Source organism: Microcaecilia unicolor, chromosome 7, assembly GCF_901765095.1.
Source record: "Microcaecilia unicolor chromosome 7, aMicUni1.1, whole genome shotgun sequence".
Classification (NCBI taxonomy): Eukaryota; Metazoa; Chordata; class Amphibia; order Gymnophiona; family Siphonopidae; genus Microcaecilia; species Microcaecilia unicolor.
This window is the reverse complement of record NC_044037.1, coordinates 223054023-223070314: the sequence shown is the minus strand read 5'-3', so window position 1 is coordinate 223070314 and position 16292 is coordinate 223054023. Positions and strand designations below refer to the sequence as shown.

At 45.5% G+C, this 16292-nt stretch overlaps 1 protein-coding gene across 1 annotated transcript in view; it reads right to left on the bottom strand.

The window, feature by feature from the left end:
* Nucleotides 1-15475, bottom strand: part of ATF2 (activating transcription factor 2) — a 220865-nt gene extending 205390 nt beyond the window's left edge. Inside the window, 2 exon segments of the mRNA XM_030208954.1 lie at nucleotides 7548-7644; nucleotides 15416-15475. Coding sequence (XP_030064814.1) covers nucleotides 7548-7644; nucleotides 15416-15463 — 145 coding nt within the window. The 5' untranslated portion in view covers nucleotides 15464-15475.
* Nucleotides 15476-16292: the final 817 nt, after the last annotated feature.

Genomic DNA, 16292 nt, shown 5'->3' with positions numbered 1-16292 from the left:
CTAGCTGTGGTTTATTAAACCCCAGAGCAGATTGAACCTTGTATTTCATGTTTATTGGTTTTAAAACTTGTTAGACTGAAATGGGATTCTGTAATGCCTTGGTCTGTAGATTCAGAAAAAAAGCAATCTACTGTATGGATAGGAACAGAAATTACTCCCATGGGAGCTTTATTCTATTTGAGAAAAACAAAAATATCCATTCATGGTTTGATTTCCTGTTAGACTGAGAAGGGTTATCTCCTTTGCTGATCTGACCAGAAACTTAGAATAGGTAACATCCTCATAAGTAGAAATATTTCTTGATAGCAGAGAAGATAGTTCAGAAAGCAGGTCAGACAACTTCGTCTGCAAGATATTGCTTGTAAAAGTGAGGATGAGAACTGCAGTCTTCCAGTTCATATGAATGAAAAAGAATCCACCGTCTGTCTGTATAGAAAACAGGGCAGGCAAATCACCATCTGAATATAAATAGCTGACTGATAGAAATGGTGAATCTTTATGAGCTGGAGGTCCTTGCACCCTCTTAGCCACACTGATCAGTGGCAAGGCACACTGAGATTTCCAAGGTTGCTCCTGTTTGTGATAGAAAGTCTTACAATAACTTGACTATTCCAGTGTGAGCAGCCTACATTGCCTAATAAGGTACAGATGGTGATATTTCATCAACCTCTGTAACTATGTTGAAAGAGGAGGGCATTTGCCTTTTTGCTGGAGAGAGATCAAGCTTCGAGTGAGAGAAAATCTGCAAAGTTAAAACTGATTATATAAGCTCCTTTGAAAACAGTGGGTATGCTACTAGAATAACCTTGTCATCAGATCTTTGAGCCTGTACTAGAAAATGGATCAACTTCTTCAAGGAAAGGGTAGTGAATGCATAGAATGGTCCCCCAGTGGAGGTGGTGGTGAAGAAGACTGCATCTGAATTCAAGAAAGCTTGTGAGAAGTTCAAAGGATCTCTAAGAGAAACGAATGGATAGTAGATGGCATATATGGGGAGACTGGTAGGTCATATGGTCTTTATGTGCCTTCATTTTTCTAAGTCTAATCTTCATGTGCAAAGTTTCTCTTTCCACATACTGTAGAGCCCAGGAGGCTAAGCTGAACTTGGTGTTAAAATGAAAAGTAGAACAAAAAAACATTTCTGAAGGGTCTTGGTCTTGAATAATATTTTCTTTTTTTGAAAATAAAGGAAAGGCAAAAAGTCTGCAGTTATAAAAGAAGCGTTAACTGCATGGACAAAAGGTACAGAAATTGCATCCATTTGGAAGAGCAGAAAAATGAAAAACAGGAGGTCCCTCTGCAGGGGTGCAATATGTGTGAAAGGGTGCACATATTCAGAAGTTTTTCTACTAGTTTCAGCACTGAGTGCTGTCCCACCCCGAGCAGATATCAGTTCACATGCATCCATATGAATAGATAACACATGATCATTCTGTTAGTTTATAGAATGCAAATTCAACCACTAAATAAAAGGTAAAATTATGTATCATACCTGATAATTTTCTTTCCATTAATCATAGCTGATCAATCCATAGACTGGTGGGTTGTGTCCATCTACCAGCAGGTGGAGATAGAGAGCAATCCTTTTGCCTCCCTATATGTGGTCATGTGCTGCCGGAAACTCCTCAGTATGTCGATATCAAAGCTCCATCCGCAGGACTCAGCACTTAGAGAATTACACCCACAAAGGGACACTCTGCCCAGCTCACCACCGCCGAAACGGGGGAGGGGAATTAACCCAGCTCATCCCCACACAAGTGGGGGAGGGGAATCCGTCCAGCTCATCCCCGCGGAGCGAGGGAGGGACACCACCCCGCCGATGCGGGGGGATCTGGCTTATCCTGCAACCGCAACCGCGGGAGGAGCTGACTGACCCTAACACCGCCGAAGCGGGAGGGGTACAAAGCTGCCCTACAGCCGCACGAAGCGGGAGGGAGTGCCGGCAGAATTTAAGTCTCAATCCAGCCCCGTAAAACGGAGGGGAGAGGAATGCAGCAGCTCACTGTAACACAAACTCGTCTCAACTCTTGAAGGATCCAAGTGAAAAAACTTGAACACGAAGTCCTCCTGAAGTAACTGAAGACTAAACTTGAACCTAAAATTCAACCAGAATATAAACAGTACAGATATCTGGGAGGGGCTATGGATTGATCAGCTATGATTAATGGAAAGAAAATTATCAGGTATGATACATAATTTTACCTTCCATATCATCAAGCTGATCAATCCATAGACTGGTGGGATGTACCGAAGCAGTACTCACCCAGGGCGGGACATTGAAATCCCTGACCGCAACACTGAAGCTCCAAACCGGGCCTCCGCCCGAGCAGCCACAGTCAAGCGGTAATGCTTGGAGAATGTATGGGCCAATGCCCAAGTTGCCGCCTTGCATATCTCTTCCAAGGAGACGGACCCGGCCTCTGCCATCGAGGCCGCCTGAGCTCTTGTGGAGTGAGCCTTCAGCTGGATAGGCGGCACCTTCCCCGCGGCCACATAAGCCGCTGCAATGGCTTCCTTGACCCATCTTGCCACTGTAGGCTTAGAAGCCTGCAGACCCTTACGAGGACCTGCAAACAGGACAGATGATCCGATTTCCGGAAATCATTGGTCACTTCCAAGTATCTGATGATGACACGTCTCACATCCAGATATTTGAGAGCAGAGTACTCCTCTGGGTAGTCCTCCCTACGAAAGGAAGGGAGACAGAGCTGCTGATTCACATGGAAGCGAGAAACAACCTTGGGCAGGAAGGAAGGCACTGTGCGAATAGACACTCCTGCCTCAGTGAACTGCAGAAAAGGCTCTCGACATGAGAGTGCCTGGAGCTCGGAAACTCTCCTGGCTGAAGTGATAGCCACCAAAAAGACTGCTTTCAACGTCAGGTCTTTCAGAGATGCCCTCGACAAGGGTTCAAAAGGCGGCTTCTGCAAAGCTCTTAGCACCAGGTTGAGATTCCACGCAGGCACCACAGAGTGCAGAGGAGGGCGCAGGTGATTAACTCCTTTGAGAAAGCGCACCACATCTGGCTGAGAAGCCAGGGAAACACCCTTCAGGCGGCCCCTGAAGCAAGTCAGAGCCGCTACCTGGACTTTAAGGGAACTGAGCGACAAGCCTTTCTCCAGACCTTCTTGCAGGAACGCCAACACTGAAGAAATTGGAGCAGTGAAGGGAGAAAGTGAGCCTGCTTCACACCACGCTGCAAAGGTACGCCAAACCCTGGCGTAAGCAGTAGAAGTAGAGCGCTTCCTCGCTCTCAGCATAGTGGCGATGACCTTGTCTGAGAAGCCCTTCTTTCTCAGACGCTGCCGCTCAATAGCCAGGCCGTAAGACCAAAGGGGGAGGGATCCTCCATCACCACGGGACCCTGATGTAACAGGCCCTGCTCCACAGGGAATCGCAGAGGATCGTCGACTGAGAGCCTGATCAAGTCCGCATACCAGGGACGTCTGGGCCAGTCCGGACCCACCAGGATTATCCGGCCCGGATGCTTTGCCACCCGGTCTAGCACCCTGCCCAACATGGGCCAGGGCGGGAACACATAGAGAAGCTCTTGTGTCGGCCACTGTTGGAGAAGAGCATCTACTCCCAGGGATCGAGGGTCCCGTCCTCTGCTGAAAAAGCGCGGCACTTGGCAATTGGCCGATGACACCATCAGATCTAGGCTCGGCTGGCCCCAGCGCTTCGTGATGTCCAAGAACGCCTGAGCAGATAGCTGCCATTCTCCGGGCTCCAAGGTATGGCGACTGAGAAAGTCTGCCTTGACATTCATGACTCCGGCAATGTGGACCGCTGACAGCTGTTCCAGGTTCGCTTCCGCCCACTGGCATAGATTCATGGCCTCCTTGGCTAGAGGGGTGCTCTTGGTACCTCCCTGGCGGTTGACATAGGCCACAGCAGTGGCATTGTCCGACAGGACCCGTACTGGCTTCAACGCCAGTACCGGGATGAACTCCAAAAGCGCCAACCGAATGGCTCTGAGTTCCAGGAGGTTGATAGACCACTTTGCCTCTGCAGGAGACCAGAGCCCCTGCGCTGTCCTTCCCAAGCAGTGGGCTCCCCAGCCCGTCAAAGAGGCGTCCGTCGTGACGACAATCCACTCTGGGTCACCAGAGGCATTCCTGCAGACAACTTGTCTGTCTGCAGCCACCAGCTCAGCGCCTTGCGCACTGCTGGGTCCAAGGGAAGGCGCACAGCATAATCCTCCGACATCGCTGCAACAGAGAGTGTTGTAGTGGTCTCATATGAGCCCTGGCCCAGGGCACTACTTCCATCGTGGCCGTCATAGAGCCCAACAGCTGCACATAGTCCCAAGCCCGAAGAGGAGAGGCTACTCGGAACTGGTCCACCTGAGCCTGAAGTTTGACAATCCGATTGTCTGGCAGGAACACTCTGCCCACTTGGGTGTCGAATCGAACTCCCAGATACTCCAGGGACTGAGTCGGGCGCAGCTGGCTCTTCTCCCAGTTGATGATCCACCCCAGGGAGCTCAAAAGAGCAACCACCCGGTTCACAGCTTTGCCGCACTCTGCATAAGAGGGGGCTCGGATCAACCAGTCGTCCAGATAAGGATGGACTTGTACTCCTTCCTTTCGCAGGAAGGCCGCGATGACCACCATTACTTTGGAAAAGGTCCGCGGAGCAGTAGCCAACCCGAAAGGGAGGGCTCTGAACTGGAAGTGTCGTCCCAGGACTGCAAAACGCAGGAAGCGTTGATGAGGAGGCCAGATGGGAATATGCAGGTACGCTTCCTTGATGTCCAAGGAAGCCAAGAACTCTCCTGCCTTCACTGCCGCTATAACAGAGCGGAGAGAGTCTCCATGCGAAAGTGCCGCACTTTCAAGGCCCGATTGACCCCTTTGAGGTCGAGGATAGGCCGGACAGAACCTCCTTTCTTTGGTACCACAAAGTAAATGGCGTAACGTCCCTTGCCAATCTGATTTTCTGGCACCAGAACGACCGCACCCAGGCGGATCAGGTTGTCCAAGGTCTGCTGCACTGCCACAGCTTTGACCGGAGACTTGCATGGAGAGAGTACAAACCCGTCTCTTAAGGGTCGGCAGAACTCTAGCTTGTAGCCGTCTCTGATGACTTCCAGCACCCAAGCGTCTGAAGTTATTGTGGTCCACTCGCCCAGAAACGAGGACAGCCGTCCTCCAATCTGCACTGGGGCATGGACCAAGGCCCCGTCATTGGGTACGAGACCCTGGGGGAGGACCGGAGGGAGCACCTCCGGGACGGCGGTCTCTGCGAAAGGAATGCTGCTTGGGGGAGAAAGTCCACTTGAAGGAAGAGGGGGCAGAGGAGCCCGACCTGCCCGGGCGGTACCGACGGGCTTCCTGAAACCGTCCTCTGGAGGTACCGGAACGAGTACTAGCCCGAGCCCTGACCTCTGGTAACTTCTTGCCCTTAGACGTGCCGATATCGGTCACGATTTTGTCCAGCTCGACCCCAAAGAGCAGCTTGCCTTTAAAAGGCAATCTAGCCAGGCGGGATTTAGAGGCGTGGTCAGCAGACCAATGTTTCAGCCAAAGCCACCACCGCGCAGAGACTGTCTGAGCCATGCCTTTAGCTGAGGCTCTCAAGACATCATACAGCAAGTCTGCCAAATAGGCTAGGCCCGATTCCAGGGCCGGCCAATCAGCCCTCAAGGAATGATCCGAGGGGGAAGCCCGCTGCACCATTGTCAGGCACGCCCTGGCCACATAGGAACCGCAAACCGAGGCCTGCAAACTTAAAGCAGTCGCCTCAAAGGACGACCTTAAGGCCGCCTCCAATCTTCTGTCTTGGGCGTCCTTTAGGGCCGTGCCACCTTCCACTGGCAAAGCCGTTTTCTTAGTCACCGCAGTGATTAAAGAATCCACGGTAGGCCACAGATAGGCCTCACGTTCACTTTCAGGCAAAGGATAGAGGTGGGACATAGCCCTAGCCACTTTGAGGCTCGCTTCCGGGACATCCCATTGAGCCGAAATTAAGATGTGCATGACATCATGCACGTGGAAGGTTCTAGGCGGGCGTTTCGTCCCCAGCATAATGGCAGAGCCAACAGGGGCTGAGGGAGAGACGTCCTCCGGAGAGGAAATCTTCAAAATGTCCATGGCCTGCACTAACAGGTTGGGCAAATCCTCTGAGCTAAAAAGCCGCGCTGCAGAGGGGTCATCCGCTCCAAACGAGCGGGGATCCGTCTCCTCCAAGGAATCCGCAAAGGACCGTTGGGAGAACTCAGATACGCTGCCCTCATCTACATCGGAGGAGACAAGGTCCTCCAAAGCCTGGGAATCAACCCGAGGTTGTTTACCTCCGGGGACCTCAACCTCTTTACCAAACGAGGGAGCATGGGCAGCGTTTTGCATAAGGAAGGCCTGATGCAGCAGCAAAACAAACTCGGGGGAGAAACCCCCCAGACTGTGCACTTCCGCAGCCTGGGCTACAGCCCTAGGCGCACCCTCAACCGGCGCTCGCAAGAGCGGGGGAGAGACATGCTGCGCATCCAAAATGGCGTCCGGCGCGACACTCCGCGAAGGAGCCGCGCGGGAAAAACGGCGCTTAACTTTCGCCGCTTTGGTGCCGTCGCCCAAATTAAGGGCGTCCATGGCATTAATGTCTCCCTCAAGGGCGGCCCACGAAGAAGCCGTCCGAGCCGCGTGGCCGGCCAAGATGGCGGAGGCGAGCAGCAGGGGATGGGCGATTATGGCGGGAAAAACCGCCACGCCGGAGGAAGGACCGGGACACTCATCGGTCACGAAGCTGTCACCCAACACGGGCGAATCAGACTTTAAGACCCCCGCATCCCCTCTAGAAGCGCCTAAGCGATCCGGGGAGCGACTCTTTGCGCCCTCGCCCTCCGACGCCATATGCCACGTGGAGATCAATCGGGGAACCCCCTGCCCGCTATAAAAAGGTAAAAATTACCTGCTTTCCGCTCCGAGCTGTAACGACCTGGTGTCCCAGTGAGTAGCTGCAATAAACGTTTAAATAAACGTCGAAATAAACGCCTTTAAGGACGTTCAAAATTTTTTTTTTTTTTTTTTTTTTAACGGAGCCAGCGGGAGGGGGGAGAAAAGGAGGGACCTGGCGCCACCAGGTTTGCACTTGCTCAAGAAGAGCCCTCAACCCCAGGCACTCAACAAAACCTAAAAATTAGGCTTGGAGGCCTAGCCAGAGCTGCTGCTGTTGTGTGACCACCACCTGCTGAGATAGAGAACATACTGAGGAGTTTCCGGCAGCACATGACCACATATAGGGAGGCAAAAGGATTGCTCTCTATCTCCACCTGCTGGTAGATGGACACAACCCACCAGTCTATGGATTGATCAGCTTGATGATATGGAAGCTGCTGTTTTTTTAAAGATTTTGTTCTCTAATCCCTTGAGCCAGCTGCAACATCATGAATTCTGACATCCTCAGAGAAAAACTGCCAAATATGTTAAAATGGAAATTATTAAATTACATCTTACAAATAACTTATTTTTTTGGTCATTTACAGAAATCATCATACTGTATACAGCTAAAATCTGTTTGAAAGCTACTGATAAAAAATAAATACTAACCAGCAACAATAACACTGTCATTTCGAGCAGGACCAAACTTCAGTGTCATCTCATGTTTATGCTTATGGACAGCCAAATGATCCTCATTGGTAAAACGCTGTGGCAAAACATTTTCAAAAGAGCAGTACTTAATATTTAGAATTAGATAGAAAAGAGGGATGCATGTAAAACAGGAAGGAATTACTTTAGAATACTGATAAAAAACCATTATTAAAGTGAATTGTTCTTTTACTGAAAAAACATAGGGTTCACATTTTTAGAAGTGGTATTTCCCCTCCTCTGCCTATGCAAAATGCTTATGAATAAAGTTCACATTCTTCTTGTTTGATGCAGTATACAATGTCAAATGAGCATAAAAAAATAAAAACAGTTAAATTAGAAAATAGTTTCATTGTTTTAATATACATATACAAAATAAAGCAAATATTGCTTTGAAGGTGACTTTATAATACGCCACCTAACCTGTGTCGCAAGAATGCATTTAAAAAGGTATGGAATAAGCATGTGGGATTGCTTAGGAAAAGGAAGAGTTAGGGGTTACAGTGGATGGGCAGACTGGATGGGTCATATGGCCTTTATCTGCCATCATGTTTCTAACAATTTTAAAAAGGAAAATGTACACACGTAGTTTCCCTCTTAAAATATACAACAGAAAATGCAGAAATTTGTTATGTTATGCAAACCGCACTCAAACCTACTCCCAGGTTTGGACAAACGTGTGTATACAAAGTATATGCACTTCTGCACAAAAAAAGTTGCTTTATACACAAAAATGACTTTTATAAAATTGCAATCTTTATGTAGGAGCTATACAGAAGCCTCTTAAATTACAGTAGGACCCTTTTATCCATGATATTTCTAGCTTTTTATTTTTTTTCAAAGATCTTTTTTTACAGTTTTTGTTGTTCTCCATCATGAGAGAAGTTTCAGCTGTCTTCAATGGAGAGGTGCACTTTTCTTTTTCAGTAATTTTAAAGCACTCATAATTTAATGACTCTGGAGGAGGGACTTCTCAGAACTCATTGCTGCAGGCACCAAGCAAAGAAGGCCCACAAGTGGATCCAAATATCATGAACAAGTCTACCCTGAGAAGCAGTCCTTGAAATATTTGTCCAAAACTCCCGTACCATGAAGAAATGTGCTCACCAAGGGACCCCACATCCACCTCCTAATACTCTTCATAGTTCAGGTAAATTTAAATGAAGAGCAGAGCATAAATAAGTCCAAATTATCTAAATCAACTGCTAATAAGAGGGTTGGGAATAGGAAAAAAAATACTTTCAGGTAAATGGTCTTTAAAAAAAAAAAAAAAAAAAAGAGAGGGACTAGAAAATTAGAACAGATGGTGCCAAATACAGAGCTGAGGAAAAAAAAATCTAAACCTTGACAAGAAAGAAAGATAACTAATGAATAAATAGCTCAAAAAAGGATTATTTATTCAACAAAAAGATTCAACAATAACTACCCCTGTATGAAAAAGTATGTGGCACCTCCTTCAGCAGCAACAGTGGCAGCTAAACTTTACTTTCTCTCTCTCTCTGGCAGAGAGAGATAGTTTCTAGAATTTTCTGATATAAAGAACTTATTGTTCAATCAATGATGGTATGCCATCCAGATCCTGATGCATACTACACCATACCTTCACCACCATGCTTAATAGTCAGACTAAGGTTCTCACTTTAGAAGGCAATGGTGAAATTTGGACTTACCTGTTAATTTCCTTTCCTTGAGGCCTGCTAGATCAGTCCAGATGAGTAGGCTATATCCCCTGCCAGGAGAAGAAGCCAGAGCTAAATTCCCTCCCCTTATAGGAGGCTGGTGCACCTTCAGCTCCTCGGTATCCTATATCAAAGCTAAGATAACTGAAGACAATTATGTTTTGGGTTTTTAACACACCACTAAAGCCACATTTGATGTACATCATTTCATGATCACTAACCCAGTTTCATACACTACGAGTACGACTACCTTCAAGTGGACTATAACATACCAAATGTTAGCTCTCTCAAACTGTCAGAGGCCTTAACTGCCATGGCTTCCATAGGTGGGTTCCGAACTGGTCTGGCAGGACTCAATAAAAGGAAATTAAACAGGTATGTCCAAATTCCACCTTCCCAATCATCCAGGCCAGACCAGTCCCGACAAGTGGGATGTGCCCAAGTTCAACCCAGACCAGGCAGAAGGAAGCCATAATAGCTCTCAGAATGCCTATACCTAATGTGTAGATCCTCCAGACCTGTATACTCATGCTGAGGGCACTTACCAAGGGGAACAATAAAGGAAAAGGACACTGCCTTACTTTATCTTCTGGAAAGTTAGATTCTAACTCTGCCTACGACACTCCTGTGCTCTAATGAAGAGGATCAGCCAGATATTTCAGATTTGATCTCCCTAACTCCTCTTGAAACTAATACTTTAAAGACCACTGAGCCTTATTAGAACACATCAGTAGACCAAAGACCTATCCAAATATTAGAAGACTGTGCACCTATTACCATCTCAAAAGTGACCAACAATTGACTCAAGAATGGCCACCCTTGCCCTGAACCATTTCACCTGACTTCTTTTACCACTGGAAGAGGAAAAGCCTAATTCACACTACCCACAGAAGGGGGAGAATACCGGGCACAAAGAGATACCCTTTACTTGACAATGAAACCAACCTCTACCTTAAGACCTAAAGAGATGTTACCTTGAAAGGCTGGAGAGGAAGGAGAGAAGGAAGGAAACAAGAACTGAGCCCTTAAGGCTACATTCAAGTTTCAAACAGTGGACTTGCATGCTCAGCAACCCCAGGGGATAATATCCCATCCAGAAGAGTAGTGAGCAGCTTCTGTGATTTATGTTTTAGAACTAGTTTCTGTGAGAATTTTGAGTCTGTCTTCACTCCAATCTTTTGTGGAGGACGAAGATGCAAGAAATAGGTGGTTCTCTTTTGCATCACCAAAGTTGCCTTATTCTCAAGTCTTTAAAAGAGAATGAAGAGGATCTTCCAAGAATCATCTAATGGGGGGGGGGGGGGGGGGGAGAAGGGAAGTATCACTTCACACATCAGTCCAGGGAATCAGCAAGAATATGTGCAGGAGACTGGATGTCAGTTCTGGTTCTACTAGGATATCTTGCCACATGCTCTTGCTTTTCTTTCTTTTGCTGAAGAACCACTTGCATTGGAGTTTTACTGAGCTGATAAGAGGTCAAATTACACAGGTGCCTACTTATTTGTGAGTTATATGAGGTTTAGGTATGGAACCTGTTGGATGTTATGATTAGCAGCTGAATTATGACTTGTTTTCATTAAGTTTTATCTTTTTGATTTATGTGATGTTTGATTGTGTTCTGTATTTTATTTCTTGTCTACTTTTTGAATTATGCATTTTTTTGTAATCTGCTTAGAATTTGTGAGATAATATGGAATATACTTTTACAATAAATTTTACCCCTAGTAGAGCCATAGCCATTTCTCCCAGTCCTTATAAGTCAGAGTCCCCATGGGGGTTGGCTCAGAAAATTCCTCTGAACAATAATGGTGTCAGTCATGTTTGCTGCTGCAAGGTCTCCAATTTCAGACCAAACCTGGCACACTTATCACGGCACCTTAGAGCTACTTGTTTCCCTTGACAAACAGCATTTTCTTGCCTACTACTACCTGGACTGTGTTTTCCCTAGTAAGAGGCCAGGATTATTGGAGTGCTAGGCTGATGTCTTTGGCCCTTGACCTAGACATGGACCTGCTGGTCCTCCACCAGGACCACTGTCACCTCTTCAACTGCACCAAACCACAGTTTCCCTTCCTGCCTACCAGGCTTACCTATGTGGTGTAAAATAACCATGAAGGGATCTCCTGAACCATTCCCTGCCAGAGACAACTGTGAAAAGTCACCTACTTGGGCTCCTTACAGCCTCCCTAGAGAGGGCGAATAGCCTTGCGACACTGGGTTAATAAAAGTTACCTTTAATGAGTATAAACTGAGAGACACATGTGGGACTGAGCCAAAAGGTACAACATACAGGTCCTGGAGCCTAGAACCTGCAGAAAGGACCATTCTCAAGAAAAACATGAAAACAGGAAATATGGGCATTAGAAGTGAGATCTTGAGCCCCTGATGCCCAAGGCCATAAGACCGTGCTCTTCTTAGGAGATAAGAGGGGTGCCCTATGATCTAGAAACTAGGAAGGACTAAACTATTGCTCAGGATAAACCACCACCATAGGGGTTCCACACCTTCAAAACCATGGCTACAGCTGAACTCTCATGTGTTAACACGGCCCTAAATTACCAGGCATCCAAATCTACTACTACTACTGACCGACATGTACTGGAGTCATGGCTAGCACAAAGGTAGACAGACTAAAGCTGCCAGTGAGGGATGCAGAATAAGAGAAATACTTGGATAGTGACCTTTGTAAGGGAGGTCCCTGTTCATCCATGTAGGGAACTACCTACATAAAGGTCTGCCATTCAGAATGGGGACCCAAAGAATAAGTAGACCCGCAGCCTTTTTTTGAGCCTAAAACTCTGTGGCTCATCACAGATGATTACCATTACCTCTAAAAGGCTACACCTAGTGTGAAGAGAATTCCTCTGAGTAGTGTCCAACTACTCAATGAGAAGACTAAGTGTTGCTGTGGAGGAGTATAGCCAGACAGCAGCTTGAATAAAAAGGTTAGGGCCATCCCAGTCAACCCAAATGTCTAGGGTTTGGGACTTGCCTGAATAGTATTGCTCATGGCTTCTGAATTTGGACCAACCAGGATCAGAATTGGAGGGGAGAGCCCTGGGAAGTGAGAAGGGACTTCCCATAAGTACTTCCAGCAAACCTCTGGAATTTGGTCCCTGAAATTCATGGAGAGGGTGAAACTGTACTATGAATTCAAAATTGCCATGCTTGACATACTGTGTGGGAGATCTCAAGAAGCAAGGCTATAAACAGTGTGACCAGGTAATATAGAGGATTCAACAAAAAGAGTTCAAATCATCTCTTTCTTTGATTGTGTAAGACTCACCCACTGTTAATCCATCTGGGAGTTGTTAGGTCCCACTTAGAGATGTCCAAGACCGTCCTCCTGTGTACTGTTATCTGCAGAAAGGTCACCATGGCCTCATCTAGAATATCTCGAGTCATGGAACCACTGCATATAGCTACATGGAAAGAGAGGGACTAATGACAAAAGAAATATTATTTTTAAAAAACACTCAAATCTTTCTACCATGGAGCTCCCTGAAGGTTGGGCTTCCATCCTGTTGTGGTTTTACAAGATAAAGATTAATCTCCTAGGTGACCCAACATTGTATCTTGCTCTTCACCATGAAGGGAATATAAACCCTCAGTCTTGACCTCCCTGACTGAGTCCAAATCCAACACAACACTAGGAGAGTAGAAGGCAGATTGGGAAAATGTTTTGCCATCAGTAGCTCCAAATGTTGGATCCATCAAAGATGAAAAAAAAAAAAAAATCACCAGGCACCACCTAATACTAGACCCATCAGTGTGGGACCTCAGCCTCAGGGGGAAGGAGATAAGCCCCAAAAGGGATATTGCCCACAGCTTCACTCAGGCTCAGTCCATGGTCCACCAGGAATCTACGCTTAGTGTCTTTCCAGGCGTAGCCTACTTATAGTTACTGTATCAGGCCATATGTCTGCACCATTTACTAGAGGAGGAACTGAAGGCAACACCAATCCCCTACAAGGGGACTGAAGTCTGTTTTCAACTGTTTTTCTCTGGTTCAATCTGCTGGCAGGAGGACATAACCTACTCATCTATTCTGGTCTAGAAAGGAAGATAAAGAAATCTGGCTTTCACCAAACAAAGTTAATTTTTTGACTAATCCACTCAGAAAACATTATTCCAGAAGTCTTGTGGCTACCTAGATGCTCTTTGGCAGACCCAAGGTAAGCAGTAATATTCTTTAAACAAAAACAATTGCTTTTTCCTAGCCATCTTTCTTTGATTTTCCAGTTTGCTCATGGGGCGAGCATAGCAGTGCCATTGGTCCTAGGAACAATCACTATAGTCTTTACTTATTCTCTTTATAGACTGACAGTAGAAGGATGGAATCCCAAATTATTACAAATGGTCTTATAATCTTGTCAAGACAGATACGCACTAAGACTCCTTTTTATAGGTCCTTTGAAATTTCTTGATTAGGACGCAAATTCCCACTAACTTTTATAGTGAAGACCAAACTCAAATCCTGTTGGACCTTTATATAAAGGACAGGATACTTGGACTTAAGTCATGCAGATTTACTCTGAGGTGATTTACTTGTTATGCAATTAAGCACCCGATTTAAATTAACTACTTAATTAAGCTAAGGAAATTACAGTAGGTGTTCCAAATTAGTCTTGTTGTTTCTACTTTATGGTATCTCAAAAAACACAGAATTATTTAATTATACCTTAAGACTGGTTTCAATTAAACAAGAGCTTCACGGTCAAGAACATGTATTTTTTCTTTATATACTTTGGTCCAAGGCTGGGCTAAGAGTATTGGACACCTTGCGTGATCGTTAGCCTTGCACCCCATTAACTTTCTGGCCCCTAGCACATCCTCCTCCTCCCACAATATTTTGGCAATTACACTCAACAATCCTGATCTCTACTGGGTGCTCTTATAAAAATGCATAAATATTAAAACTTTTATTATATAGTAATGGAAATTTTCAAGAGAGTTATTTACCCATATAAAATGAGCTATTGAAAACTACCCACCCTCTCTACAGGTAAATGCATGCAATAATGGTTTGAGTCTGTGTGGTTATCAGGATCAATCGTTTTGCTTTGACTGCAGCTGCTCTTTAGCACCCTACCACTACCCCGAACTGCTACAGGGTACTAAATATATTACAATGATAGAGCTGATCCAATTGGTGGTGGGATGGCACTACATGCTAAGAATGAGAGTGAAGGTGGATAAACGTTTTTCAGAAAAAAAATGCACTATGAAAGCTGTAAGAATTGGAGAAAAAGTACAGCAGTGCAGATACAGTGCAGTCTCAAATTATCTGACGTAAATGGGACCGACCCATTGTCGGATAAGTAAAAAGTCGAGTAATATGGAAAACACTGCATAAACCCCCTCAAACAATGCATAAGCAAAGGCTCATAGTTCCTGATTTTTAAGAATTGTTCTGAAACAAAGAATTTTAATAGAAATAAGTGTGATGATGTTACGGGGGGGGGGGGGGGGGGGGGGGGCGGGGTGTCTGTCAGATATGCCGGATGGTCAGATTAACAAAGATCGGATAATCAAGACTGTACTTCACCCACCTGAACAGGATGGAGAAACAGACTTTAAAATAACGGATTAGAGAAGTTATTAAAAACTGGAAATAGAATAATGGGAAATTCTAATTATTCCAACATCAATTAGGTGATTATCTCGTCAGTATTTGGAAATAAACATTTTTACGATGCAATAATTTGCTTCATGGAGCATGCACACACTACCTACCAGGACCAAACAGTCCATACCTCCATCTACCATTATAAAGGTAACAGATTACATCTTTTAATATTTTGTATGTAGACAGGACCTAAGATTGGGTCTGACAAAATTCAGTTCATACTTACCTTATGACAGTAAGATGCATTACACTAGCCAAAGTACCTGGTTAGAAAATGGATTTACAGATCAAGAAAGAACACAATTAAGCACAATATATACGTTTCAGTTTCATGATTAATCAAAGTTTGGACTTCTCTGCTCTGTGTTTCCATTTGTTTACTTATAAAGTAACTGCCACACAAAAAGTGTGTGCATAAGCAGCTACATACACTAATACATACACATATACATAGTAATGCATCCATATATACAGCACAGTGAAATGTGAATACTGTGAGTACATTTAATGTATCTATTTACCTGACCACATCCAGGTGCATTACATACAAATGGTTTGTCATCACTCATATTCTACAGGTCCTTGTATATTACCTGCAAAGAAACAATTACATATGCCTGTAAAATTCTGAAACATTATTTATTGATTTAAAATTACATCAAGTAATCCAAATTAAAATTATGCTGACCTTCTAGTGTTCAGCATGTAATGGAATGTACATGAAGGTTTTATTGGAAACTAGTAAAAAAGGCCCGTTTCTGACACAAATGAAACGGGCGCTAGCAAGGTTTTCTTCGGCTCTCCTGCAGCCACCCATGTCCAGCAACCTTCCTCTTCCCCTGCACCCACTGCAGCCACCCATGTCCAGTGAACCTCCTCTCTCCTCTGCCCCCCTCCCTCCAGCCACCCATGTCCAGCAACCTCCTGCCCCCCCGCAGCCACCCATGTTCAGCAACCCTCCTCTCTCCCCTGCCCCCTCACCAGCCACCCATGTCCAGTGACCCTCCTCTGGACATGGATCAGCTGTGAGGCATGTTTTTTTCCCCCAGGTTCTGAAGTTGACATCATAATAGCTACGGTGATATCAGCCTGATCTACGGAGCCTAGCAGACCAACTCGGAATGAGCCACGGTCCCAGGCAGCAAGTCAGAACGTTGGAAGTGAGAATTATTATATAGGATCATAATGAGTTCTTTAATATTCTATCTACTCCCAGAATTTTCACTTAGCTTTCTATACGGTGAAGTCATAACACTTAAAAATTCTTGCTGTCTTTGACATCTGCTATCCATACACCCTGAGTTTGGTCAATATATGCTGTTGCTGTATCATGGCTAAGAATCTTTGTTTCCCGGCACTGTGAACATTACAGTAGAAGCAATGTTTCTCAAGATGGTC